Source organism: Beta vulgaris, chromosome 5, assembly GCF_026745355.1.
Source record: "Beta vulgaris subsp. vulgaris cultivar EL10 chromosome 5, EL10.2, whole genome shotgun sequence".
Taxonomy (NCBI): Eukaryota; Viridiplantae; Streptophyta; class Magnoliopsida; order Caryophyllales; family Amaranthaceae; genus Beta; species Beta vulgaris.
Genome location: NC_079206.1, coordinates 48,442,851 through 48,469,493, shown reverse-complemented (window position 1 = coordinate 48,469,493; position 26,643 = coordinate 48,442,851). Strand labels below are relative to the sequence as shown.

The 26,643-nt window shown below is 35.6% G+C and overlaps 2 protein-coding genes and 1 long non-coding RNA gene across 6 annotated transcripts; 1 reads left to right on the top strand and 2 right to left on the bottom strand.

Annotated features, from left to right (window-relative positions):
* Positions 1 to 32: 32 nt before the first annotated feature.
* On the bottom strand, positions 33 to 14,025 carry LOC104893851 (RNA pseudouridine synthase 7). 2 transcript variants are annotated; one of them, XM_010679981.3, is made up of 12 exons: positions 13,769 to 14,025; positions 13,654 to 13,697; positions 13,473 to 13,550; positions 11,956 to 12,065; positions 11,632 to 11,719; positions 11,121 to 11,199; positions 10,903 to 10,985; positions 7,594 to 7,659; positions 6,820 to 6,876; positions 2,969 to 3,094; positions 2,114 to 2,349; positions 33 to 450 (listed from the first exon to the last, which is right to left on the bottom strand). In XM_010679981.3, exons 1-12 carry the CDS (start codon positions 13,914 to 13,916, stop codon positions 348 to 350), a joined length of 1,218 nt encoding a protein of 405 aa, XP_010678283.1. In that variant the 5' UTR covers positions 13,917 to 14,025; the 3' UTR covers positions 33 to 347. The 2 variants fall into 2 exon arrangements, with proteins under 2 accessions (XP_010678283.1, XP_010678284.1); XM_010679982.3 differs by having other exon boundaries at positions 11,956 to 12,056.
* A 1,691-nt stretch (positions 14,026 to 15,716) lies between these two features.
* On the bottom strand, positions 15,717 to 18,386 carry LOC130591521 (uncharacterized). The gene is made up of 3 exons (XR_008969278.1): positions 18,056 to 18,386; positions 17,074 to 17,149; positions 15,717 to 15,956 (listed from the first exon to the last, which is right to left on the bottom strand). It is a non-coding gene; the product is annotated as an uncharacterized LOC130591521 (long non-coding RNA).
* A 2,675-nt stretch (positions 18,387 to 21,061) lies between these two features.
* On the top strand, positions 21,062 to 25,408 carry LOC104893850 (membrane-anchored ubiquitin-fold protein 3). Of its 3 annotated transcripts, none has more exons than XM_048644488.2 (4): positions 21,062 to 21,479; positions 21,579 to 21,798; positions 22,776 to 22,946; positions 24,956 to 25,408. In XM_048644488.2, the coding sequence occupies exons 2-4, from the start codon at positions 21,669 to 21,671 to the stop codon at positions 24,958 to 24,960; spliced, it is 306 nt and encodes a 101-aa protein (XP_048500445.1). In that variant the 5' UTR covers positions 21,062 to 21,479; positions 21,579 to 21,668; the 3' UTR covers positions 24,961 to 25,408. The 3 variants fall into 3 exon arrangements, with proteins under 3 accessions (XP_048500445.1, XP_019105185.1, XP_010678282.1); XM_019249640.3 differs by having other exon boundaries at positions 21,078 to 21,479; positions 21,584 to 21,798; positions 25,003 to 25,408; XM_010679980.4 differs by having other exon boundaries at positions 21,079 to 21,479; positions 25,003 to 25,408.
* Positions 25,409 to 26,643: the final 1,235 nt, after the last annotated feature.

The following is a 26,643-nucleotide window of genomic DNA, read 5'->3' as shown; positions in this document are numbered from 1 at the left end:
AATTGGAAACGATCAAGTGATAAACACAAGCATACAAAATGCACTGCAAACATGCAGTGAAAAGTGAATTTATCATGTATCTATCACAAAGTATAATGCTCACCTGTAGGCTGTAGCAACACAAAATCTATTTTGGCGAAATGAGGAAAACTACCAAAAACATACAGCAATTTGCAGAAACTGGAAAAACATATGTGAGCTGAGTGATGTTTAAAAATAAAAAATCAATCTGTTTCTATTAGTAGTACAACAATATGCCCTCTGAACTTGACATGTTCTGGCAAGAACTTACCAACTTTAAGCTCAAACAAACTCGTAATTCTCTCAATCAGAAGGTAGACGGTAAATCAATCAATTTTTGCCCAATCTGGATACGGGCACTCATACGTCCAATCAGGTCCTGTGTATCTTACACAGTGTAGCCATAAACCCTCCTCATGCCGATCATACCTGCATATACAGCGTGGCAATATGAGAAGGTAGATACGTGAAAGAAAAGAGCAAATCGAGCAAAGCAAGATGTCAAAATACAAAATCATCAAACTGATACAGAAGCCTGTAACTTTGTGCCTCCCTCACATATTGAAATTGAGTAATTGCAATATTCTATATGAGCCATTACGATATAGATTTATCAAACACAACCATACAAATTTAGAAATATATCCCCATATACAAAGTCACTGACATAGAAACTAATATGTTGTACAACACTGCACAAATTGTGACATAAAAATAACATTATGAGACCAAAGGATAACATTCTCTGCATGAGCAGTGGACTAAGTGTCAATAGTACAGCCTTGGTTTGAAAAGACACAGACACAGTAACAATTATGGAGAAACAGCCTCTGATAGTACACAGTGCGGACTAGAAAATCATACAAGAGGAGGTTGAAAGCTTTTTTGCTAAACAAATATTTGAAGGATAATCCTTTCGGTGGTCGATGTTCCCTACTAATTGCCTTTTAAGGTTATGCACAAGTATTAAAGTTTTGAGGTGATGCAGTGGTATTTAAACCGACAAATAAGTACTATATTGATAATTTTGTACGAACAATAGCTAGTCATCGATATGTTAGATGAGAGATAATATGGCATGAAAATAGTTTATTAAGTGATCAAATAAATACGAAATGAGGAGAGTAAAATATTTTGAACTATTATGGATTTTGAATTAACACAATATGAAATAAGAGCAAAATATTGCAAAATTTAATGGAGCAATCTCAGAGACATACTCAAAGAGTGAATGGTTGGGAGAAAAACATATTTCTAGAAAAGCGATTTTCCAATTTTCCTTCTTCCCTTGGTTTATATAGGGTGGATAATAGTTTTTCTATGGGTCGAATAAGTAATTCTATGGCCCGCTTGGTTAGTGGTCATAGATGATGGTAATGTGAATGCATTTTAGTGTAAATTTGAAATGAACTCTCATGTTAATTCCACGGTAGTACTTATTTTATCCAAAATAGTTGTCTTAATACCACCAATTACCACTTGAGAAAGTGGTATTAGGTGGTAGTGGAAATTTATGAAGAAAATCACATGTTTTAAGATTAATTTCCATTAACATAGTTATCGACATCAGATTTTCATTCAAAATTAAACTAATAAGCATCACATTACTACCGTTTATAATAGCCTAACAAACGAGACCGAGGCATGCTTGGATTGAAGATAACGCATTAGTGGGGGTAATGGAGACAAACTGAAGAGAATGAAGTTAAATTTAGGTGGTTTTGGAAAAGATGATATAAAAAATGCGAGGGAGAGCATGCATATGATAATACCATCTCATTTTCAACCGCTCATATTGAATTAGAACCTCGCTCACCCTAATGTTCCATGCCGATCTCTTCACCTCTTAACAATGTAACTTTACGACATTCTGAATGTTTTTAATATCATTTAATGATCCTGTATTTAGAGGATTTTTACCCGTATCTAACACTCGTCTTAGATTAGAATAACGCTCCAGACATTTGTTGCCATCAGACAAGTGCCTTCCTATATTCCTATAAGCAGCATATCTTCTTTTTTTGGAGAAATAAATAGCATATTTCAGAAGAAGACTTTCTAAAAAAAATCATCAGAAAGAACAAGTTCTTACCCATTAGGGGCCAAATTTGGACAATGCGTACACATAGGATCTTTGCTAAAATCTGTGAAGGTGTCCTCTTCAGGATCCTCAATGCTTTGAGAATTTCTGGATGAAAGAGGATCCCTCAATCTGGCAGCAGCTCTATCAGCACTTTCTGCCTCAGTAGAACGCTGACCAGCTGACTCGCCAAGATAGAGTATGTCATTGGCAATTGGATGACCAGCATACTGAAGATGAACTCGTATCTGACAAACATAGATTAAATTATTGAAATGGAGTTAACAAAATCTTCATTCCTATTCCTAATATAAAGATGCTAGCATCTTGGAAAGGCTAGCAATGGAATGCATGCTATTCACTAAGTGGGTCAACTATCACAGATGGTGAAAAATAAAGCTATAGCTGCTACAGCACCTAAAATAGATAGGAAAAGGTCATTCTCAAACTATCAAATTCATGCATCTTCTCATCAAAAAAAAAATTCCTATCACCTTCTCCCACTATCCATCTCAAAAAAAACCACTAGCCCATCATTAGCAAAGATACTATGTCAAGTATGCATGCTGGATTTCCCCACTCCGACATGGGTATGGATACTTCGGCACTTCATTTTGGGCCAAAATTCAGGAAATTTTTCATAAGATAAACGAGTCTGACATCTAGACACATTCTTGTGCCCGACATTGGCGCCTAAGTACAAGTAACATAAAAACTAGATGTGTCAGCAACATAAAAATTAAACAAAAAGAAATGAGGTAAATGAAACAAGGATTACAAGCTTGAGCTTGGTAGGGAAAAGCTCAATGGATCACAAAAAAATGACCACATTAACTGCTATGCCAACGTCACAATATTTTTTTCTACCTGATGAGTTCGGCCAGTGAGGGGTTCACACAGAACAATGCTGTGATCTCCATCTGTACTTATTCTTTTAAACTTTGTACACGCAGCCTTTCCCTTCAGATTTATATTGGCGGAACCATTTCCACCCTGCATAATCAAACAGATTCAGTAAGAAACTGTAAAGAGGTACCGTTACCAACTATGTTACATGGACACGGGTACAGATATCGGATACGGGTGCGGATCCAGGTGTCCAATACGCCACATCCAAAAAATTCAGATACGGGGACACCATCCTAAAGTTGGACTCGGATACGGAGATACGACTATTTTTTTTCATCATCATCATTTTATAATTTTCAGCTTTACGAAAAGACAAAATAAAAAAAGCCAAAACAAAGCTTTAAATAGCATACTTAGAAGAGGCATAAGAATAGTAAGTAATGAGAGATAAGAAAGAGATTATGGCCCTGTTTGGGAAATAGAGTTTAGCTGTTAAGAGTTTAGAGTTTGCTGTTAGAGTTTTTAACTTTTTGTTCAGCAGATTTGACAACTTTTTTTTATAAATGTGTTTGGTAACAATTAACTGATTGTTAAAAGCTTATTGTCATTTGTTTGAGGGAAATGACATATATATATAGACATTTTAATACAATGTCTAGTAGTATTATTAGAGACAAAAAAAGTCATTTAACATATTTTTACCTAAACCTCTAAAGAAAAAGCTCCTGGCCCTGTTTGACAAATAGAGTTTAGAGTTTAGCTGTTAGAGTTTAGAGTTTGGTGTTAGAGTTTTAACTTTTTGTTCAACAGATTTGAATGCTGATTTGACAAGTTTTTTTTATAAATGTGTGTGGTAACAATTAACTGATTGCTAAAAGCTTATTATCATTTGTTTGAGTAAAATGACATTTATAGACATTTTAGTAGCATGTATAGTAGTATTATTAGAGGCAAAAAAGTCATTGAACATATGTGTACCTAATCCTCTAAAGAATAGGAGCTTTTTCATTTTGAGAGTTTTCATTCCAAAACTCTCTCTAAAACTCTATTTTACCAAACACCCCTTTTAGAGTTTTTGACTAGTCAAAACTCTAAAAGTGGTTCAAAACTCCCTTTTTACTCCAGAACTCTAATTGTCAAACACCCCCCCTATTTTTTTGAGAGTTTTCATTCCAAAACTCTCTAAAACTCTATTTTACCAAACACCTTTTTTAGAGTTTTTGACTAGTCAAAACTCTAAAAGTGGTCAAAAACTCTCTTTTTTTTCCAAAACTCTAATTGTCAAACACCCCCGTATAAAAAAGAAAGGAATAGAGGGTCATCAACAGGTCAAAATAAAATTAAAAGAAAGAGGAAAAAACTGACATTACAGTTGTCAACTCTATTTACAATAAATTTGGTCCCCCTTCCCTTTTTTTAAACCCATTTTAAAAATTGACAAAAAAAGAGAGAGAAAGGAAGAGTAAAAACCAGACTGTAGAGTTTCTTTAGTACGTTTCTTCTATATGACACCGTCGTCGGAAAAATTGCTAGCAGAATGAGCAATGGCAATGGAAAAACATCCACAAGCATGCGCGAGTTCACATCCCGAGCAAAAGCCCCAATATCTCAAAGAAAGAATATTCAAGATTTCGCCTCCAATTAACAAATCTAGGGTTTGACAAACCCTAGATCGAAAGATTTAATGGCGTAAGCCATCTTCTCTCTCTATTTTTGTTTCTCTCTTCCTAGATCTAGATGTATCCGAGTGCCGATTGACGTATCCGACACGTATTCCATACCCGGATCTGTGTCGTGTCATATCGATGCCGGTACGCCGGCCAAATTGTCGTGTCCGAGTATCATAGGTTAGCAATGAGACCAAAAGAGTGCTTAGATTGGAGATGACTGATATGCAAGAACAACTTGAAATATAAATCATACAACATTAACAACAACAAAAAAAAAAGTGGAAAGACACCAAGAAGGCAAGAAGTTTTTCTTAGTGCTACAGACCATTTCAGAAACTCGCAACCAGACAAAAATATCTTTCCATTTTCCTTGTCCATGGAGATTACCGAGAAATCCAAGAAGGTGCCCAAGATTTGGATAAGCTAAAGGGCTGACTGTTTTGGGGGCTTAAGAAAAGGGAAAGGGAAACACCAACTCTTATTCCCTTATTTGTTGTTTGTTAAGCCATTTTAATCATTCCCTTTACCCTTTCTTTACCCCAAACTCCTCTACATGATTACTCGCCCCCCACCCCCCCACTAGGGCTTCACCTTACCCCAAACTCCTCTACACCTTGACCAACATTAACCACCCCCATTCCACCTTGACCACCAAACCACCACCTACTTTCACTAGCACCACCCTACCACCACCTCATTTCACCAGCACCACCTCACATGACCACCTGCCAACCACCACCAACCCATCACAACAACCACGACACCACAATCCTAACACCCAAATAAAAGCAGAGAGTTTAATGAGCCATTTTTTGTTTAGCTCATTACAATCCAAAACTGGCGATATTTCTCATACTAATAAATAATAATATTTGACAAAGGACAGTTGATATTCAGTATCAATTCTTCCTCTAATGAAGTGTTTAGTTGGGGAGGAAAAAAAATTCTTAGAAAAGTGGTTTTCTCATTTCCTTTGTTTGGTTTGTAAAGAACAGAAATGGAATTTCCACTGGTGGGACATAGTTCTCCCAACATGTAAGCCTTATCCTTTCAAAGGAGCACCACATGTTTCTCCCTATATCTTGTCTTCTCTATCACTTTTCTTGCAAGAAACCAAACAAAGGAAGATCAATTTCCGGTAGAAAAATGCTTTTCATGGAAACATTTTCCATTGACAATTGTTTGCTTCCAACCAAGCAGACCCTTGGTCCTATTCTCTTTGCTCCTTTCTGTTCCCCCATATACCAACTCTCCTCTTGTTCTCCCCTCCTTTATCATATCGCTGACACACCACCAACTGATCCCTCTGCTAGAGGTACTGCGTAATCAAGAGAACTTAAATATCTATTTCTCTTCTGGCCATATGCCATAAAACGTATGCCAAAAACCAGGGGCGGAGCTAGACTTAACGAGGCCCCGTGCAATATCTAAAAATTAGGCCCTCGATCATAACTTTTTTATATATATAAAAAAAAACCATCGATCACAGTACTATTAATAGGAACATTATTTTGGGGCACATTTTCTTCAGATTGGCTAAACTCTCTGTTAACATCTTCATTCACAGTAACATCATCATTAACAAAAAAATTCGCATTCTCCTGTTGTTCATTATTCTCACCCTCAACATGAGTTCCATCTAAATTTTCAGAATTTCCAGTTTGTTTACCTACTTGTGGTTCCTTTATAAAAAACTTATCTAAAGCACCTCTTTGAGATAGAATCAATTGTTCAACTCTCTTATTCTTTTGCCGTTTTTCATGTCCCGAGAGAAATTTTCGAACCATATTAATCACCAAGCAAAATTACAAATTAAACAAACACAAACAATTAATGAATGACTGAATGTGGAATTTGGAAAGATGCTTCGTAAATATTGAAATAAGGAGGAAAGACAGTCTCGGTTGTCGTGTGAATTAAATGAATGTTAATAATAAATTGGACCTTTAAAAAAGAGGTTAAGGAGATTAGAACCTGTGACCTGATGCATAGGAGGCCTCTTCAATACCACTAGTCCATTTAATCTACTTTGTATAATAAATCAACAATATAATAAACAACACTATTTGAGGCCCTTTTATTTGGAGGCGCGGTGCGGTCGCCCACCCCGCACATGCCTAGAACCGCCCCTGCCAAAAACTTTATTTTGCCAGTTTAACCTTGTTTATATATCCCAGAGTCTTGGAGAAAAGACCTTACCTCAGCATGACTTCTTTTCTCTCGGGGATCATGATTAATATTCACATCAACAACTTGCTGTAAAAGGAAAACCAAATACGTCATATTAACACAAATCTAGATATCAACAAAAAAAAGTTCATAACAAAAAAAGTTTATAATGGTTTAGTTTGGCAAAATGATTATTCAAATATACATAATACCAAACAATGACAAACATTTGATCCTAATTGCTAAAAGCTGCAAAAGCGAAATCTATCCATTTCCTTTACTGTCCCTTTTTACCCCCTTTACTCATTTGTCTATGGAGCATGAGTGATGATAGATGCAGCCAAACAAGCATGAGTTAGTTTTTCTTCTAATTATGAAGAAGTGCAAATAAAACAGAACTTAAGCTTATAAACCCATAGGGCTACAGCAGAACTCCCAGATAGAAGTCATTCGTGATGCAGAAAGATATCCTAACAATTTAAATCCTAATCCAGATCTATTCTATACCAACAATTCCATGCTAATTTCAGTTTCCCAAAAGTAATCCACCGCTAGATAGACCAAAAGGCAATAAGAAGAAAAGTTAAATTGGAAGTGGATAACCAAGCCAGACATGGACTACAGCCAGCTCTCTTTACACTAATAATGCAGATCTAAGCCCTTGATGTCATAAACATGAACAGATCTATGCCCAATTGCTAATTATTTTTATTACTTAAAAGTTTGCTTCCATTTAACAAACATGACAGCATAGATATATATATTTGATAAATCATAGATCTACGAGATTGATGTAAAGAATACCTCACCCTCTGGAAATACCCCTAGGACCTTTGCAATATACATTTTCTGCACAAGTCCTCCTTCAATCTGACAAGTTCAACAGTCAGCATACAAAAAACACAGGCACAACATGTGAAAAGCCAGAACAAACATGGTTGGAATCTTCACCAATCCTAACATATACTTCTATAAGTTTACGAGTGTATATCTGCTTTGACAACATTGCACATAATCTCTTCATCTGGAGAAGCGAGTAAAACGTGGTTTACCCGGTGGCTAGTTTACCCACTACTAACAGAATTTAATGTATGGTAGAATCCAACTCATCATCAACAATTAATTTTTAATGACCTATTAGGAGCGGGTAATCTACCCACTGCATAGATGTAGTTAAAGTCCTTGGAGAAGCCTACGGTATGTAGATGTAGCAAAGGATAACTCCAGAGACAAACGAAATGACACAGCGCAGACAGCAACAAACCCATGGTTGACATCACCTTTTCCAGAAAATGGTGAAGTGATTTAAACATGCAAACTGCAGCTGATGTTTTACATTTAGTTTTATAACAAAAACTTTATATTCTATCAATCAGTTCAACGGCTATGACCTTGTCTAGCTAAAAGGTGATAGCTAATTGTATAAGCTATCAACTAACTAGTTAATTAATAGCTAACTATTAGCCAATTGAAGCTTGAAAGAAGTATAGAATTAAAGACTTGCATATCACTATGAAAACATTATGTGGTTAGTTGTAATGTCTCTCATTCTCTGTGTAAAATGACATGTAAATTTAAGCATATTCTATTACTTATTGATATTAAAAAGAATCTTATACTTTACATATTAGTTATATTTTAATATAACACCTCCTTCCTAGAGTGTTTACCTACTTAACCTCCATAAAGGTGCAGGGGAAGGAGTAAAGAAAAAGAACCAGAAATTGTCTAGTTCAATTTCTGTCACATACAATGTAAAAGATATCAGAATAAGCAAACATATTAGACAAAGGGAGCATGAAATAAGTTTTAGTATATTTAATAAGCTCGTTTAGAATGATTTAAAGACAACTGGAATGTATGCAATGTTTTCTGCCAAATACTCTAATTCTCAGCTCCGGTCCAAATAACTTAAAATAGTCAGGAATGCATCTAATGTTAATTGTACATATTGTCATATGTCCATTCAAGAAAGGGTTAATTGGTTAAAACAGCACAACCTTTGGCTCAAGTGCAAGGAACAACACAACCTTAAACAGGTGCAAAGCATAGCACCAACTTAAACATGCAGTGCAGAAAATAGCATAAATCGCATCGGAGCATGGAGATTCCACTAGAGCTAGGGAATCTCCATTATTTTAATGTTTTCTTTTAATTCCCTCCTCTTTTTTTTAAAGTCACGTGTCTAGCCCTATTTTTTTTTCTATTTAACTCTCTTATGTTCTTCTCTTGAACTGCCAACTTTCAACTTCAATCTCAAAAAAAAATTGATCTCCTCTTTACTCTTCTTCGATGCTGTGCTACTTCCTCATTTTGGGATTTTCTTCCCTGTACAGCACCGATATCGAAATCAAGCCGCTGGATTTACTTCTATCATCATCAATAATTGACGTGTAAGAATTGTGGCCACTAATCTCGGTTTCCCTAGCTCGATATTCACCGTTGATTCATGGTGTACAGCGTCAATCTTAGGATGTCAGGTAAGATTACTCCATGTGTTGTTTGTAAATGGGTTGGTTTGATGAGCGCCCGCTCCGAGGTCGCGCCATAATCGCTCACTTGGGATGACGACGTTGGAGTCGAGGTGGTGTTTGGTGTGGTGAAGGAAGATGATGGTGTTGAGGGCGGTGGTGGCGCAGTAGTGTGGTGTGGTGTGGTGTAGGGTAGATTTAGTATGGTGGAGATTAAGGAATGGTGTATTGTAGGTTAGTTTTTGCATTATAAGGCTCTGTTTCTGTTCTGTTTCTGGAGAAGAAATGTAGGCAGTTTAAGTGGAGGAGGAGAAGAGAAGAGAGAGAAATAGAAAGGAAATGGGACAAACACGTGAATTTAACAAAAAAAGGGGAGGGAATTAAAAGAAAATATTAAAAGAAAGGAGATTCCCTAGCTCCGGTAGAATCTATGTGCTCTGGTGCCATTTATGCTATTTTCTGCACCACGTGTTTAAGTTAGTGCTACGCTTTGCACCCGTTTAAGGTTGTGTTGTTCCTTGCACTTGAGCCAAAGGTTGTGTTGTTCTAGCCAATTAACCCTTCAAGAAAACAAAACTATAAACATGTAAAAGTTTGCATCCTCAACGTAATATGTAAATCTTATTCATTTACTATTATTCCCTTTCTCACTCTCCTCCCTTTGTCATTGGTTTATTCTTTCAATCCCAAGTATGAAAACAAGTGTCAGTCACAATGTACAGAAAATCCCAGGCAATACGAATCTTAATGCGCCAAGGTTTGCCCACTCCTAGGGTGCACCATGGTGCGCCTTATTTAAGTGAACGCAAATAAGGAAAATTCAAAAAAATTGATGTAAAAAGAATTGTGCGCCTTGGGGCATGCACTTTTGTCTACCCCTCAGCATGGTACCAAAATATAGGTTTAGTCACAGTCGCGGAAACATTTGCTTTTTCATGGGAACAGAACGAATACTTTCGACATAGACCGCATTACGGTTTATCATACTTTTATTTCTACTTAAAACCACCATAGCTCTCCTGATTATTGTTTGCTTGTCTCTTTTTCATGGGAACATAACGAATACTTTCGACACGGAACGCATTAAGGTTTAGCCTTTCAGTTAAAATCGGGTCGGATCCGGATTACTTTGTTGGGCCCGGCCTCACCCAATAGAATGGGGAATGCCTTAGACTTTCACGTACAGGCCAGAGGTATATAAGTAATTGAATCTAGTCAATCCCATTTATATCCCTACACCACTCACATTTTCGAACCTTTCCCCTCTCATCTAAAATACAACATCTTCGTCGTCTACATAAGCACACATAGACTGAAAGATATTTTGTGAGTTTATAGCAAACACAAATCTACCAAAATTTAATATCATGAGTGATGTCCAATAGTCCACAATCCTTTATCCACCTGATTGGCTTCATATAATTCAAAGAAAATGAGAAGGGAGTTCCTGAAGTTAACTTTTGCTTTCTTTTTTTTTTCTCCTCTCCTTCCTCTTGAACAATATAGTTTACTCAATATAAGCCAGTTCATAGAAGACATAAGTACAGGCAACGTATAGTGATAAAGAGAGCTCGAAAAAAAGGATCTTTTGTGCGATAGATCCAACGGTGATTCCTGAACTCATATTGATGCAAAAATTTACCTGTTGTCTGAAGGTATCTGCCTGAGAAGAAGTCCTGGCAAATATCAGTAGTCCGGAGACAAGGCGATCCAACCTATGTATTGCTGGACTTTGTTGTCAAGACTTGCAATGGTAACTTTTAAACGCAAACTGGCTGAAATAGTGTTTCACCAAAAGCAGCAAAAGCAGCTGCCCTTGCAATTATTTCATTAAAGGGGCAGAAATACAAATTAGGATACGAAAAAGTGGGGCCAAGCCATGTTCTGCTTCAAGAATTCCCACAACTGTATTCTTCCAGTATTGACCACAAGCATGAACCTTCATTAAAAAGAAAGGAAAACATAGACTTGAATACTGCAACATAGATATGAAAATGGGCTGCAAAAGAAGAAAGGCATGGTTCTCTGTAACAACAATTGGCCGTCATTAATTCCTAGAATTTCCCTATGAAAAGCAAAAAAGTCCATATTCCAAGCTCAACATACAATGATATTTGAAGGTCTAGCCCAGCTCAGATATCAATGAGAATAAGCATAAATTGTACAAATAAAGAATTTAGTTAGAGGATAAGAACTCCACGAAACGAAAGCATGATTCCTCAGCCCACAACCAGGACATGCAGTTACATACGAAGTCCTGGAAAATCTAATCCTCTAGCTTGTCTCAACGTGAATAATATCCACCTCATGAGCAAGACTTCCCCCATGCATAACTGCAGTTTGCAAAACCACATAAAAAGGGAAGACTTACAGGAACAGATGCCGGTTTGTATACGGTCAGCACTTCCTCTTCTTCCTTCAGAACTGAGACATCCCAGGCCATCACCGGTGGTTCATGCCTACAGTCTTCATCATATTAATTACGACATAAGAATTTAATATAGCAGAATGACAAAGAAGAAAACGATAACCTAGGGTGTCCTGTACCAAGGTTTACAAAAATGTAACCAGGGCCAGGAAATTTCGGAATCAGTTAATTGAAACAGGTTGTTCATGATAATCATCACAAGGAACACTACATGTGATTCTAGAGGAAGTATCTAAACAAGAAGATACTATACGAAATGCACCCTACCTGTGCACGAAGTGGCTGATTTTCTCTGAAGTTTTTACTCTACGGTAAATAGAGACATTTTTTCCATCAACCTGTATTCTTCCGCATTTGACAGCTCTAACCTGAAGAAACTAAAAATTACCCTGTAAAATCTGATAATCCAATATATGGACATAAATGAAACATCACAAACCATAAAATGGTATGAATTGAGAAGAAAGAAATTGAACACATATGTATAATATAATACAGATAACACTCATAGTGCAACTTATTACAGGATAATTTTTAGTTTCTTCACAAATTTAGGAAGAAAATAGGTAGTTGGGGATAAAGTAGCATTACCATGGAGGTTGATATGGGAATGCCTTCACAAATTTGCACTAGAAACCATTATCACTACCACCATTTAGTACCGCTAATCAAACGGGTCGTAAATGCCTCACTTACACGTATTACATCATTTGCAATGATATGTGGCAAAATCAGTAGGTCAAGGCATAGTGCTTAGTGCATCACGTTAGCTACAGCTTCAAGCTATTTCAAATTCTCTCTGGGCTTGTTGCCCGGCATTTGAAAAAAAGTGTACAACCAGGTGTACTATGTTCTTTGGCGATTCTCCTATAGCATTGAATTCTTAGAAGTAGGGAATAGTCTCCAAATGTTCTTCTAAAATTGAATACAAGGTAATTGTAGAAACAAAGATAGCATGAGTCGTGAAGCTCCTATAGGAACTTTGTGCTACTACTATGAACCCTCACTGACCACAATGAAAGTCAAATGACTATCTACATTGACAAAAACCCAATGTATCAAGATAAAAATAAAATAAAAAAAAAAGAAAGCTGAGAATGTGTGATTCAATGAAAACTTCCAACTTGAAGACGGTGATGGACTATAAGAAGCCGGAAGCTCCAGGCTTTTTGTCAGCAGCAGTTTAAAGTTTAAAGTTTGAAGCAAAAGCCTCTGCCAACTTTACACAACAGCTGAGTTGGTTTGGAAAAATTGTTTGCCATATATGCAAAAGTTGCAAAGTTTGTTGGATAACTTAAGCAGTATAATCAAAATTAGCTTAATCTACAAATAGGAGAATGTTCATTCTATTTTATACTGATCACACACTTGTAGTATCTGAAGATTTAGCAATAGAGGGACCTGAACTATCAAAGACAAACAGCAATAAAGGACTCGTTCCCAACTTTTACAAATAAAAAAAAAAAAAGCTAAGATTGTTACAGACTCGTACAGCTGACACATTGCACAGCTTTTATACACTTGCATAGTCTGTTAACTACCTCTAATTCAGATATGACAGAGACACACTTTGACCCTTCTATATACATCAAAATCATATGAGTTATTCCAAAATATATCGATTTCATACTTGGGATAAGATTTAACTTATTCTTGTACCTGAATTTCAATAATGTAGCAGATTAAGGCAACAAAACAACACTTAACTACAGAATTTTTGTAGAGAAATGCTGTCACTAAGCTCCTTAGAACATGGTAGAAACAACCCAAAAGAACAAACTTACATAATAATCATGATTTCGCCCTTTAAACTCGTCAGTGAACAAATCAACTATAGTTTTCCCAGACCAACGATTTTTTACCTGCACACAACATAACAACAAAAACCCAGAATCAATTTCATTCCAACCATCAAACCCAACAAAGAAATATCAATCAAAAGACAAAAAATTAGAAATAACTAACATGACAGATGAACTCGAAGTAATAAGGCTTGACATGGCGCTTCCCTGAAAGACAAAGATTGGCGCCAAAATTGAGTAATAAAGTTGAAAAATGAAGAGAGATTTAAAGAAGTTACCGTTGAGGCAAATGTAATCATCGCGATGAGGAGAATTTGCTGGGGTTTGCCACACTATGTCCATGTTCATATTGTTGGTAGTAGTGATAAGGGTTTCTTCTTCAAGTTGGTCTCTTTCTCTCTCCTCTCCTCTCTTTCTCTTCAGCATTATACGACCATCAAGTGCTCAGCCCAGGTTCGGGTTTGTGGCGGAGTTTACAGGCTTCAACCCGGGCTGGCAGCTGGCTAGAGAATAGAGACAGCTGATCCCCCTTCATTATGGCCCTATCTATCAAATTATTCAAATCTATGTTTATGTTTAATAAAGAAAAGAAAAAACTAGGGAGGGTCCCAAGAGACGGCCATTCTAAAGCATCCTTTCGGATGATCAAAGAAAAAGCAGTATTCGGAGATTCAAACCAATATGTAAGATTTGAAGAAGAATGGTCCCAATGGACCCCAAACCGCCGCCATGTTACCTTTCCTAAATCCATGATTGATATGCACATCATCAAACCCCTTTAGATCTTCCCCTGCATTCCAAATAAGCGAGTGAATAGCCCAAGGAATTTTTCAAATCCTTTTAATAGCCTGGATAATGCTCAGATTATCCCCTTCAATTACCAAATTTTTTATACCAAGAGTAATAGCGCTTTTAATGCTTTCCCTTAGCCCCCAAGCTTCAGCAACTAAAATAGAAAAATGAGGACTTAGAGAATTAACACCACACTGAAGCTTGGGGGCTAAGGGAAAGCATTGGGGATCATTCTTCTTCAAATCTCCCTTCTCATCTCTAATAACAAACTCAAAAGAGGTAGCTCTCTTGTTTTATAAAATAATCAACTGTCAAATTTTCACTTCCCCCCATCAAAGAGCAAACTTCACTCAGAGAATACTGAAAAACCCAACTATCATAAATGATATTTTCTCCCCCCCCCCCTTTCCTACTATCCAACGTAGCCCTTTTTTAAACGAGTTTCTCAAATACACTAATTTTATCCACTGCCAAGAAACATTGGCTTTACTTTTATAGTCAAATAACCTTTCATCTTTTTAGGTATTTTTTAGAAACAAGTTTTATCCAAAGATTCTCAGGATTCACAAGAATTTTCCAAAGCAATTTAAACTGTTGCGCCACATTATTGACTTTGGCTTTCCTAAGGCCTAAACCACCAAACCGTTTTGGTCTACAAACTTTCTCTCTTGCTATCAGATTAGGAGCCTTAGAATCAGCATGTTTATTCCAAAAGAAATTACTATATATAACATTTATCTAACAATTCCAGAATAGAGTTAGGCAACGTAAAACATTACATTTGATAATTTGCCTTTGTTGTTAGATTGGATTGAATAAGAATTGTACGGCCAGCTTGGGACAAGGATTTGGCCTTCCACTTAAACGGTTGAGAATGAACCTTTTCTTGAAAATCCCCAAACGTTGCCTTTGTAATTTTACTATCTATAATCGGACAACCTAGATACTTTCCTAACGAAAACGACTCCTCCATCTAAAGAATGTTCGCAAGTGAGGTAGCTAAACCAGACATAGTATTGTTAGAACACTGATATGCATATTTATCAAAATTGACTAATTGCCAAACATACTGCAGTATTTGTCCAGAATAATTCTAATAATAGTACAGCTTTCCGCGGAAGCTTTAGCAAAAATCATAGTATCATCTGCAAACGTTAAAAAAGGAATCTTCACTCTAGAATGACCAAGTGTTACTCCTATGACTTTTGAGCCATAAATGCTAGCATTATGCAGTTGACACGCTAAAATTTCTGCACATAAGATGAAAATATACGGTGAAAGAGGATCACCCTGACGAATCCCGCGAGATGGGATAAACATTTCACCAAGAATACCATTAACTAGGACAGAAAAAGAAACTGTAGAAATTGTAACACCCCCCGCCGACCCGAACCCTTCTTCATGTAGTAAAACTCGGGTTTTGGGGGAGGAAAATCCACGAGGGTTCGACTCGACGGGTGGCGCTACCGCCGCACTTATCTCCTTGGAAATAAATGCAAGGCTAAGTTAAAAACAAACTAAACTCAAATTCATTGATCCTTACAACCAAGTGAATCGTTCATTAAACATTGCTAATTAATTAAGTGTTTCAGAGTTCCAGCGAAAGATAATTATATGCTAAGTGGATGACAACTCTAAATGATCTCCCTTTTGTTCCCCCGATCGATCACCCACCTGCACAAATACATTGAAAAGAAACAAGAGAGAGAAGCTCTCATAAATCAGAAAAACTGAGTAATTATTCCAACTCCATCCCGTAAAATACTTAAGTTGAAAATACTTTGTAAAATAGTAGATTAATAGTTTTGGAAGTCATAGCACATGTACACACATATATATACACTGAATAATCATATCATTAGTTCAATCAATCCAGTTATTCAAGGAGAGGAATAAAGAGAATGACAGTAAGCCGGGGGGAACCCCTATAATCACTTACTTCAACATTGTATGTCGGGCCCTGTAACAACCTACTTGTAGGCCGGGGCGAACCCCTGTAACCACCTATGTATATCATAATGGCCATAATAACAGAGTCCCTAGTGTGCACACCCCTTCTACTTGGATCACAACAAGATAGAAGGAAGACAGTAACAGAATAATCAGCATAGTAACCAGAGAACCTGTATGGGCCGCTGAACCACTCACACAGGGCAAACCTGTTCATCATTTCCCTCCGATATTTCACTTTACGTGATTAACATCTTTTAATCCATGTCATCACATAAATCACGTACACCTTTACGTCATTTGGTTCAATCTAGTGTGAACATATTCAATCCATCATAACCTCAATCCATTCATAGCGATTTCAATAAATCATTTCATATTCAAAATTTTCACTTGAGCTCATTTATCACTTCAGATTCATAATCATTTCATTATCACAAGTTCTTACCCAATTCCAACTTTCATAAAATCTCAATATTAATAATAATAATAACATTCATGAATCATAATGATATATAGTAATAATAATAACAATAATAATCATCATCATCATAATAATATACTAATAATAATCATAACATTATTAAATAACATTAATCGATTTTAATAACGTTATAATAACCATCTTTGTCATATCGTACATCATCCATCGCCATTATTCATAATTCATAATCGAAATCCATAGTCACTGTCCATTTTGTTATTCGTATTCATAGTCCGCATTAAGTTGATAATCTATAAATATAGTCCATACTTATAAATTTTATAAGCACATAATAACCACGTAATCGATTCGTTATACACTAACGGGATCTATATTTAGATGGACATCGGAGATTACCTCGTGACGCGTGCCCAAAAGTTAAGTTCACGAACGTATTAGCACTCCTGGTATTCCTCGTCTACGAAATTGGAGTCTACAATAGATGTTAACGAGGTCTAAGTTAGTTCCTAAATAACCCCTTTTTTATGTATATAAAATATACGATTTAAATAATCCAAATAACTTAAAGAAATTCTCAATGATTTTAGGAGAGTTATAAATTAAAGTAAATCATTTATGAAATCATTTTAAGTACTCACAAAATTGCTTCAACTTCATTTTTATTAACTTGAATAATTATTTTAAACATAAGAAACTAACTTTTTTTTTGAGGGGAAAAAAAAAATGAACATTATCAAGTCATAAACTAACTTTATTTTACTTCTTACTTTATTTTAGAAAATTAAGGACCATTATCAAGTCATAAAAGATTAAAGTGAAACTAAAGCCATAAACATACTAACTTAATAAGATAGACTAATTTAGGAAAGTCAAAGGTTTTGGATTTTAAAAATAAAAGTAACAAAATAACTAAGTAAGACACAAGTAAACAAAAAAGGCAAAAGGAAGGGGGGGTTTTTAAAATAAACAAATAAGTTTCTTAAACTTGAAACATAACAGAGGGAAACAAAGGAGGCGCGGCAGAGAGTGAAACAGGGGAGATGGGGGAGCGAAGAAGCTGGCGATTTTTCGGCGGCTCAGGCGAAGCAAGGTGGCGGTGGGTAAGGCGTTGCGAAAATAGGGAGGTCGGGTTCGAGTGTGGTGCGAGAGAGTGGAGGTGGCTGGGCACAGCAGGGCTGCGAATTGGGGGTTTTGGCTGGCGGTTCGCGGCGGTTGCAGGCCGGAACTCAGACGATTCAGATTATTCGAGGGTGGTCGAGTGATTTCCGGCGTGAAATAGAAACAGAGGAGGTTTGTTTAAGGTGGTTTGAATTTTCATTTTTAATTTTCAAAATCAAAAATCAAAAATTTAGGAAGAAGATAAAGGATTGAAGCAAACCTTTTGAGTTGTTTTGCTTAAGTAATTTGGTGAGAGAGTTCAGTATTAATAGAAGAGGTTTTGGCAGAAAATGTAATGGTGGTTGAGTGAGTTGTGTTGAAATTCTTGGTTTGAGTGCTTTGAACCAGACGAAGGAAAAGGAGGGAGATGAAGGAAGGTGTTGCAAAATCTTGGTTTGAGTGTTCAATTCAGATGAAGAAGAAGGGAGGAGATGGAGGTGTTGAGTTTTGTTTTCTTGGTTCTCGTGCCTTGAACCAGTCGAAGGAGAAGGAGGGAGATGAAGATGGTGAATCGCGTTCTTCACTCTTTCTTCCTTTTTTTCTGTTTTCATTTTCCCTTTTTCTTTTTAGAAAAAGACAAAGGGACTATGGACTTGACATTTGGGCTTTTTACTAATATGGATGGACAATTAGTATAAGGGTACCCATAACAAACGTAAAAAAAAGTTTAATTAATTTAGAAATAGTAAAATGAATAATAAAAAGACAAAGGGACTATGGACTTGACATTTGGGCTTTTTACTAATATGGATGGACAATTAGTATAAGGGTACCCATAACAAACGTAAAAAAAAGTTTAATTAATTTAGAAATAGTAAAATGAATAATAAAACAAGTAAATGATTTATTTTAAACTTTGTTAAATAAATCAAAACTAAATGAAATCATTATTTTAATAAACATAGTTATCAAATAACATCGCATTATCATAAAATAAATTTTGAGTGGAAATAATATTAAACCTTAATAAATAATAAAATAACTTCTAAAAATTCGGGGTATTACAGAAATACATTCCTTCATCCAACCCACCCATTTCTCACAAAAACCCAATTTCTCGAAAACTTTAAAAATAAAGATCCACTCTAGCCTATCGTAAGCTTTCTCCATATCCAACTTTATAGCTAACCACCCTTGTTTTCCTTTTTTATTTTTAGAGGAATGGAATACCTCATGAGCTAGTAAAACATTATCTTGAATTAACCTCTCTAGAACAAAGGCTCCTTGTAAAGGATGGATAATTTTACCTAATACTACTTTGAGGCGAGACGCCATAATTTTTGAAATTATCTTATAAATATTAGAGCATAGACTAATAGACCGGACTCGAGTAGGGGTGGAAGGAGCACCCACCTTGGAAATTAAAGTAATAAAAGTATCGTTCACTTCTTTTTAACAATTTACCAGAATGAAAAAAAATGCTTTGACTGCCTTGAAAACCGAATTTTCAACCAAAGACCAATATTTTTGAAAGAAAAATAGGGGACACCCATCATGACCTGGAGATTTATCAGGGAAGACCGCAAATTTAACTTCCTCAAAATTTATTTCCACACACAAGAAAAGATATCCTCACTAGTAATAATGGATTCTAACAGCTGAAAATCAACTCCCTCATCAAAACAAATCTTGGTTAGAAGAGAAACGTTGAATAAATGCATTAGTGAAACAATCTTCCACTTGCTCCTGCAATGGAGAAAGACCTTAAAAAGAATTAGGTCGAGTGGTTGACGATGGAGTGTAGAGAGAAATTGGTTTTTTTTGTGTGTTTGGTGGTTAATGTTAATGAATTTTTATGGTTAACGTTGGACTTTGTTATGGAATTAATGGGGAATTGTTAGTTTACTTTTTTTTTAGAGTAACTCTGCTTAATTATACGCGTAGCCTTATATAATATCGTTTAAAGTTATGAGTAACCCCATTTAATAATAAAAGAAACTTCATTTATTCATACTAGTGACTCCACTTAATCATATGAGTAACCCATTTTGTTTTCATAAGTAACATCATTCTGTTTATAAGAGTAACCACTTTTATTGTTATGCGTAATCCTAAAATATTATATGAGTAACACCATTTATATTTTTGCAGTAACCTCGTTTAATTTTTTGGAGTATGTTTTATCATATGAGCAACCTCATTTATTCATACGAGTAACCTCATTTATTCATATTAGTAACCCCATTTTTTTTTATACAAGTAACTTCAATAAATCATATGAGTAACATCATTTAATCATACAAGTAACCCTAAACGTTCACAAAAGTAACCACATTTATTCAAACAAGTAACCTCTTTCATTTATAAGAGTAAACTGATTAGTAACCTGATTTATCCAAATGAGTAACCCAATTCGTTCATAAGAGTAACTTTATTTATTGATACGAGTAACCTCATTCGCTCAAAAGAGTAACTTCATTTAATCATACGATGATGCTATTTAATCGTACGAGTAACCCCATTTAGTCATACGAGTAATCCCATTCTTTCATACGAGTAACCCCCCATTTATTCATACGAGTAACCCAATTATTTGATCATACAAGGAACATCAATTGTTCACAAAAGTAACCTCATTTTTTCATAATATTAACCTTCTTTATTCATACAGTGTCCTATTTGATCAAATAAACTCAATTGTTTACAAAAATAACCCATATTCTTCATACGAGTAACCTCATTCGCTCATAGAAGTAAATTGGTTAGTATTCCCTTTTGTAATAAAAGTAACCACATTTGTTTATAAGAATAACACCCTTTTATTGCTAAGAGTAACCATATATTCATACAAGTAACTCTATTTGTTCATAAGAGTAACTTCATTTGTTCATAAGAGTTTGTGCACAAGGGTCAACTTCAAAAGGTCATATCTCACATCACACTTAATATTTTAAGAAGATTCAAGTTGGAGATGAAAATTTAGCTCGATAGCTTTCCAACACCTGTTCAAAAGTTCGATTTTGATGAAAAACGAGTGAGATATGACCATTTGAAAATGAACTAACACGCTGACTGAGTGTCGTGCGTGGCCACACCTGTAATTTCGCGTCTAGCAGGCCACACGCAAGACGCGCTGAACAAAACATGAATATCACCCATCAACTCCTACCCAACATGCGCACTCTAAATATAACCATCATAATCAAACCAACTTGTTTGAGTAGTCATCAACTTTGGTTCGGGTAAAATTAAACGAAAATCGGACGTGCAAGCAGCCTCAAAATCCCCTTCCCTTACGGGACTTACGACTTACCCTCCCACACCACAACCACGCGTATAGCCAAAAGAAAAAAAAAGCAAGCAACCCAACTGGTAAACACAAAGCAACCATTCTAACAAATTTTCCAAACAGTGTGATAACATCACCTATGGGGTCACACACACCCGTACACCCCTTCCTCTAACTCCGAGAAAATCTTCCAAAAAACTTTCCTCTTTCGATGATCTTTCCCATCTTCTCAATTTCCCTTTCTCATCCCTTAGATCTTCTTCAATTTTGGCACTTACCTGCTTTTTCATTCAATTCCCACATCAATTCCATTTGATTTTAAACCAAAACAGAATTGACACAAGAATCACACAACTAACAGGACTTACAATCACTTACCCAGATCCAAAAACTTCAATTTTTATTGAAAATTCAGGTAATTTGTTCTGTAATTTTCAGTGAAATTCTGAAGAAAATTGATTGCTTAGTTTGTAATTATTATTTTTTTGCTTTTTTTTTGGTGGGTCAACCCCAGTTTAGGAAAATTCTGGGTTTCAATTATTTTTGGTTGTTGAATTCTGGGTTGTTGAGTTCTTGAAAAATCGTTTGAGTCAACTCAATTCAAATGCCGGAAGAAGATCTTGTTGATATAAAGTTCCGGTTATACGATGGATCAGATATTGGTCCGTTTCGTTACTCATCCGCCTCAACTATTGAGATGTTGAAGGAGCGAATTGTTTCCGAGTGGCCCAAAGGTTTGTTTTAATCACCCCTTTAATTTTATGTTCTCATACTTTCATAATTTTGGGTAGTTTTTGTTCACTTTTAATCTTAGTTCTTGTTATAATATGATGGTTAAGTTGTGTGCAATTTGTCCATGAATTTGGAGTTGTTTTTGGTTTAGAATCATAGATGAGAAAAATGAGTTAGTTAGTTAGTTAGTTATAACTTATATGCACATATATAATATGATCCAGTTATTTATCAGTGGCAGTGGCCAATTTTGGGGTTGCCAATATTGGGTTATATATTTTCAGTAGGTTTTTTGGATTAATGAAGTGGGGTTGCTGATTAATTGGTTGTTACTTGTTAGCATTACTTTGTAGGTTTCGTATGAAATAGAAGTGGAATGGTTATAATTAGTAATTAATGTTGAATTGTTGGGGCGCATAAGGTATCCATTTGATGCTCATAGCATACTGCCTATTGATTCTGAGGATGTCCAATTTTGATTAGTGATTGTCATCAGAAGCTTCTAGTCATGTTGTTAGTCCTCTATATGCACACCTAGAATGATTTGCGCATTAGGCGATGCATACCTTGAACGAGTGTGTGTGTCTTTCCTTATAGGACTGAAATGTGAGAGTGTCTAAATTCTTTGGCACTTTGAGCTCCCTCTCTCTCTCTCTCTCTCTCTCTCTCTCTCTCTCTCTCTCTCTCTCTTGTGACCTAGTTGAATTAATTATGTCTCATGCACAAATTTGTATTTTTAACTGTAGGCCTGTAGCTTTTCTATCTTAAAATAAGTTACTGTCTCCATTTGGAAAATATATGCAATTTAGGAGTCACTAATTCCATTTTTCTGAAGACCCTCATTTAGTGATTGTCCTGTGCTTCTACCCTCGTTTGTTTTTTTTTTTTTTTTTTTTGTGTGTGTGTATTTAATCTTAGTGGTTGGCTACTCAGCTTTCTGTAGAAAATAGTTATGATTTTTTGCGTGATGTTTCCTCAGGAAAAACTGTTATACCAAAGGTGGCAAATGAGATCAAATTGATAAACTTTGGTAAGATATTGGAGAACAATAAGACTGTTGGCCAGTGCCGGGCACCTTTTGGGGAGCTTACTGGAGGAGTCATGGTTATGCATGTTGTTGTACAACCATCTATGGCAAAGACTAAAGCAGGTACTTTCCGTTTATATTGTTCAATTCATTATATTAAGTTGAAAGGCACTCTGAACTCTCTTGCTTGAGTTGTCTTCTCTCTGAGTAGTTTTGTAATTGTTTGGTATAAGCTGTTACAGGATGTTTGTTTTCTGTGATATAAGATCGTCTGCATGAATTACTCCTCGTTAAGTTTGTGTCTGTTTGTTCCAAATTGAACATATATTTTCTATCACTATTCCTTATGTGTTCTGACGGTAGTATTTAAGATAGTCCTCTGGCCTCCTTCATGGCTGATTGGTTGTGCCTTCAGAAGTTATGTGTTGTATCACTGTCTCTCTGTCATCTACTTGCATGCTATACATTTTTCTTAAGTAAACTACCACTAAATATGCTCTTCCAAAAGGATGTCTTACACTGTAAAATGCATTCTACATTGTGTGAATCCAATCTGTATTGCCTTCTTAGAGTTCACTCCATCGTTCAACCATCTTAATTATCATTGTTATTGGAGTATTGTTTTTTCTGGTACATATTGATGTTACCATATAAGCTTTCTATTTCCGATGCTTATCGTTTCTATTACACCAAAAGGCGTAGAATAACACAAGTTGTGTTAGTGAATTGAGGGAAGAGCAATGAACAGTCGCTGAATACTAGTAGTTTCTCTTCTAAGTTATATATACTTCTAGAGTTTTTCTTTATTAAGTTTTTCTTTCTGTATCTCTCTCCTACTAATCATCTGGGGCCTGCGGAGTGGGCATACAGATTATTTTCTAGCCCTCCATACTCCCCCGCTTCGTCCCCCTCTCTAAATTGGTATAGTGAGACAGTCAACACAAGAACCATGGAGCAATAATTGCATATGCATGGCAGAAACTCTTGCAATTGAATAGTTACTACCTCAATCCCAAATTATAATATGCCACATTCGATTTATATGGTCAAAACACATTGAGTCAAACATATACTATCTTGTCAGAATTCTAATGGTGTCATGATGTGAATATATTTATGTCAATGTTGCAAGTAATAGAAAACCTCCTAAAATGGGAAACGTATATCTCAAGCAATACTTTGGAAAGATTATCATTTTTTCCCCTACCGTATGATAGTCAAAATTTACAAGGCTTGACTGCAAAATGGTTGTTTCTTTTGGCATGCAGGGAGTTTGATTCTTAATTTCTAGTACTTCTCTCTTACTTTTTAGTGTTTCTCTCTTACTTTTTGGTATTTCTCTCTTACTTTTTATTCTCCAAATAGAGTAATATTTCTAGGAAAAAAACACCACAATGGGGAACCCTACAAGAAAAGTAAGAAACGGAGGGAGTAAATGCCTTCATGAAATGCAATGTGTAACTTGTTCAGTGCAATTTTGTTCTAGTACTGAACAAGTGAGTGGTCCAAGCTTTGCTCAAAGTTGTTGCTTCTCTATATTTGGCAAGAGAAAATCGGTTTTTTGATTAAATTTGCTGTTAAGTGGTGTAGAATTATATTAGTATAAAGAAGGGAATGAGTCATTTGATTCATTTCATGCATTCTAATCATTGTAACTTCAATTAAAAAAAAGTCATTGTAACTTAAACACTTGATTAGCATTAAAGACCAATTATATCACTTCTGTTGGCAAAGGTTCTCTTCCATCGATACTAAAGGTCATGGGTTCAAGTCTTTACATAGACAATGTTTGTAATTTTTGATTGTATGAGGTTTGACGTGGAGTGTTTAACCCTGGAAAGAGACAATATGCCAAGTGTCTGATGGATTGTATGAAAAACTTCTCATTTGTGTGAAAAAGCTTGTTTTTTTTGGTCCTTTTTCATTGTTTTAGAGTTGACACATCCTTCAGGTTTTAACATGAATTATGATTAGTGTTGCTGGATGCTTATGCGTTTGGAGATCTGTGACATGTGCACACAAAAACTGCAAAGTCTCTGGACCACTGGCATGCTTTAAATGCTCAATTTAACAATCACTACTCAACTGCAGAGTTGTTGAGCTTCTAATTAGTCTTGTGAGCCTATTTTCAGGATGATACTCCCACTTGTTAACTTCGGTTGTGTTGTTGTCTGAGCAGAAAAGAAGATCGAAGAGTCGAAGAAATTCGTTTGCTCATGCTGCATTATGTAGGAATGGATCCAGTCCCATCAAGTAGGTGGTTAATGTGCATCAAGAGTTGGAGGCAAGAGGTTGGTGGAGGTTATTTTAAAAGCTGTGTTTTCTTTAGCCCATGTTGTGTTCGATTCCAAATCGAGCTTTGTCTCGGCAAGATTTATCATTGTACCCCCATTGACTAGCTGCTGGCCTCCTCATTTCCTTGAAAGCTTTGCTTTTTTTTTTTTTTTTTTTGGTGTACCGGTAACACGAAGCTGTATAGAGCTATTTGCTGTAATCCAAGACCACAATTAACTGTGAAGAATATATAGCCGTTGTGTGTGTGTGACTGATGCTAAGGTTAAAAAGAAGTGTGATCGTTTTTTTTTTGGGAACAAAATCATAGTTCATAGGTTCATTTAATGTCTGCATTCGTGGGGTTTATTCTAAGAAGTTCATCTTAATCTTTAATGATTCTCCAATCTCTTGGGTTTCGCAGAAGTCAATTTCTGTAAAACCACAGGATGACAGGAACAGTGATAAAATAGGGTCGTCAACTTACCGGTCCAGCTCAAACAATCATCTTGAGTCCAATTTAGGCCAACTTTTGAATTTTAAATTATTAAATCTTAATTGGGGATTCGTTTTATTATTGAAAAAATATATGAAGTAATCATGTGACTTATGCCATTTTGTGGAATGAACCTCACAATTGCACCCTTGTCTCTTAGGTAACGCCTAATTTGTAAAACTAGTATTTGGGTTCGAGCGTTGTTAACTCCATTATCAGGTTTTTCACCATTCAAACTATCAGGTTTTTCACATTCAAGACTTACAACTATTTTTTTCCACCCTTTGGGACCTGATGACAAGAATCCGGCAAGTTAACTCAACGTTAAGTCGTTAACTAAACTGAGGTTAACTAGACCAAAAAAAAAAGCAAAATTTAAATTAAAAAGTAACCGTTGGAATTTATGGAACTTTTAGTTCTTATAATACAGCTATAAAAACAAACAAACACAAAAAAAAAAACAATTAAGATAAAATAAATAATACTTAATATCCAAAAAGTACAAGAACACCACAAAAAATAAACTCCATTAAAAGTTCAATCTCCATTCTCATCTTCTCCAAAGCTTCAAAAAAAATGATAATTAAAACCCCAAATGAACAAGACTAATTAGATCCTTTTTTTTTAGTTTTCTGAATGAAAATGAAAAACCCATTTGCCAAATTCACATTTATCACAAGCCCATTAGAAAAATTCGAATTTTTTGCTCCATTCTTGAAGATCTAAAGAATTCGAACAACAATACAAAACAATACGACCCAAAAATAAAAAAATTCAAACAAAAAAATTATAACAATTCGAAAGAAAACCCAAAAAAATCTGAAAATTCCAACTGGAAAATAAGAACAACCCCAACAAAAAATCACAACAAAAATCATACACAAAAATCAAACATACACATAAAAATTCGAACAATACAACAAATCCAAAAAAAAATCCACAAGAAAAAGAGAGTTCAAGAGTGAGAAAGAGAGACCATACGACGAAGACCAACTTCGAGATTCATCCACATTGAACATATCTTGTGCTAAAAACCCAAAAAAACGAATTTTT

Coding starts and splice junctions, on each gene's coding strand:
- LOC104893851 (XM_010679981.3), bottom strand. CDS start 13,916: ATGCTGAAGAGAAAGAGAGGAGAGGAGAGAGAAAGAGACCAACTTGAA. Junction 12,066..13,472: donor GGCGAAATCATGATTATTAT/GTAAGTTTGTTC, acceptor GGTAATTTTTAG/TTTCTTCAGGTTAGAGCTGT. Junction 11,200..11,631: donor ACAAACCGGCATCTGTTCCT/GTAAGTCTTCCC, acceptor TTTTTAATGAAG/GTTCATGCTTGTGGTCAATA.
- LOC104893850 (XM_019249640.3), top strand. CDS start 21,669: ATGCCGGAAGAAGATCTTGTTGATATAAAGTTCCGGTTATACGATGGA. Junction 21,799..22,775: donor TGTTTCCGAGTGGCCCAAAG/GTTTGTTTTAAT, acceptor ATGTTTCCTCAG/GAAAAACTGTTATACCAAAG. Junction 22,947..25,002: donor TATGGCAAAGACTAAAGCAG/GTACTTTCCGTT, acceptor TTGTCTGAGCAG/AAAAGAAGATCGAAGAGTCG.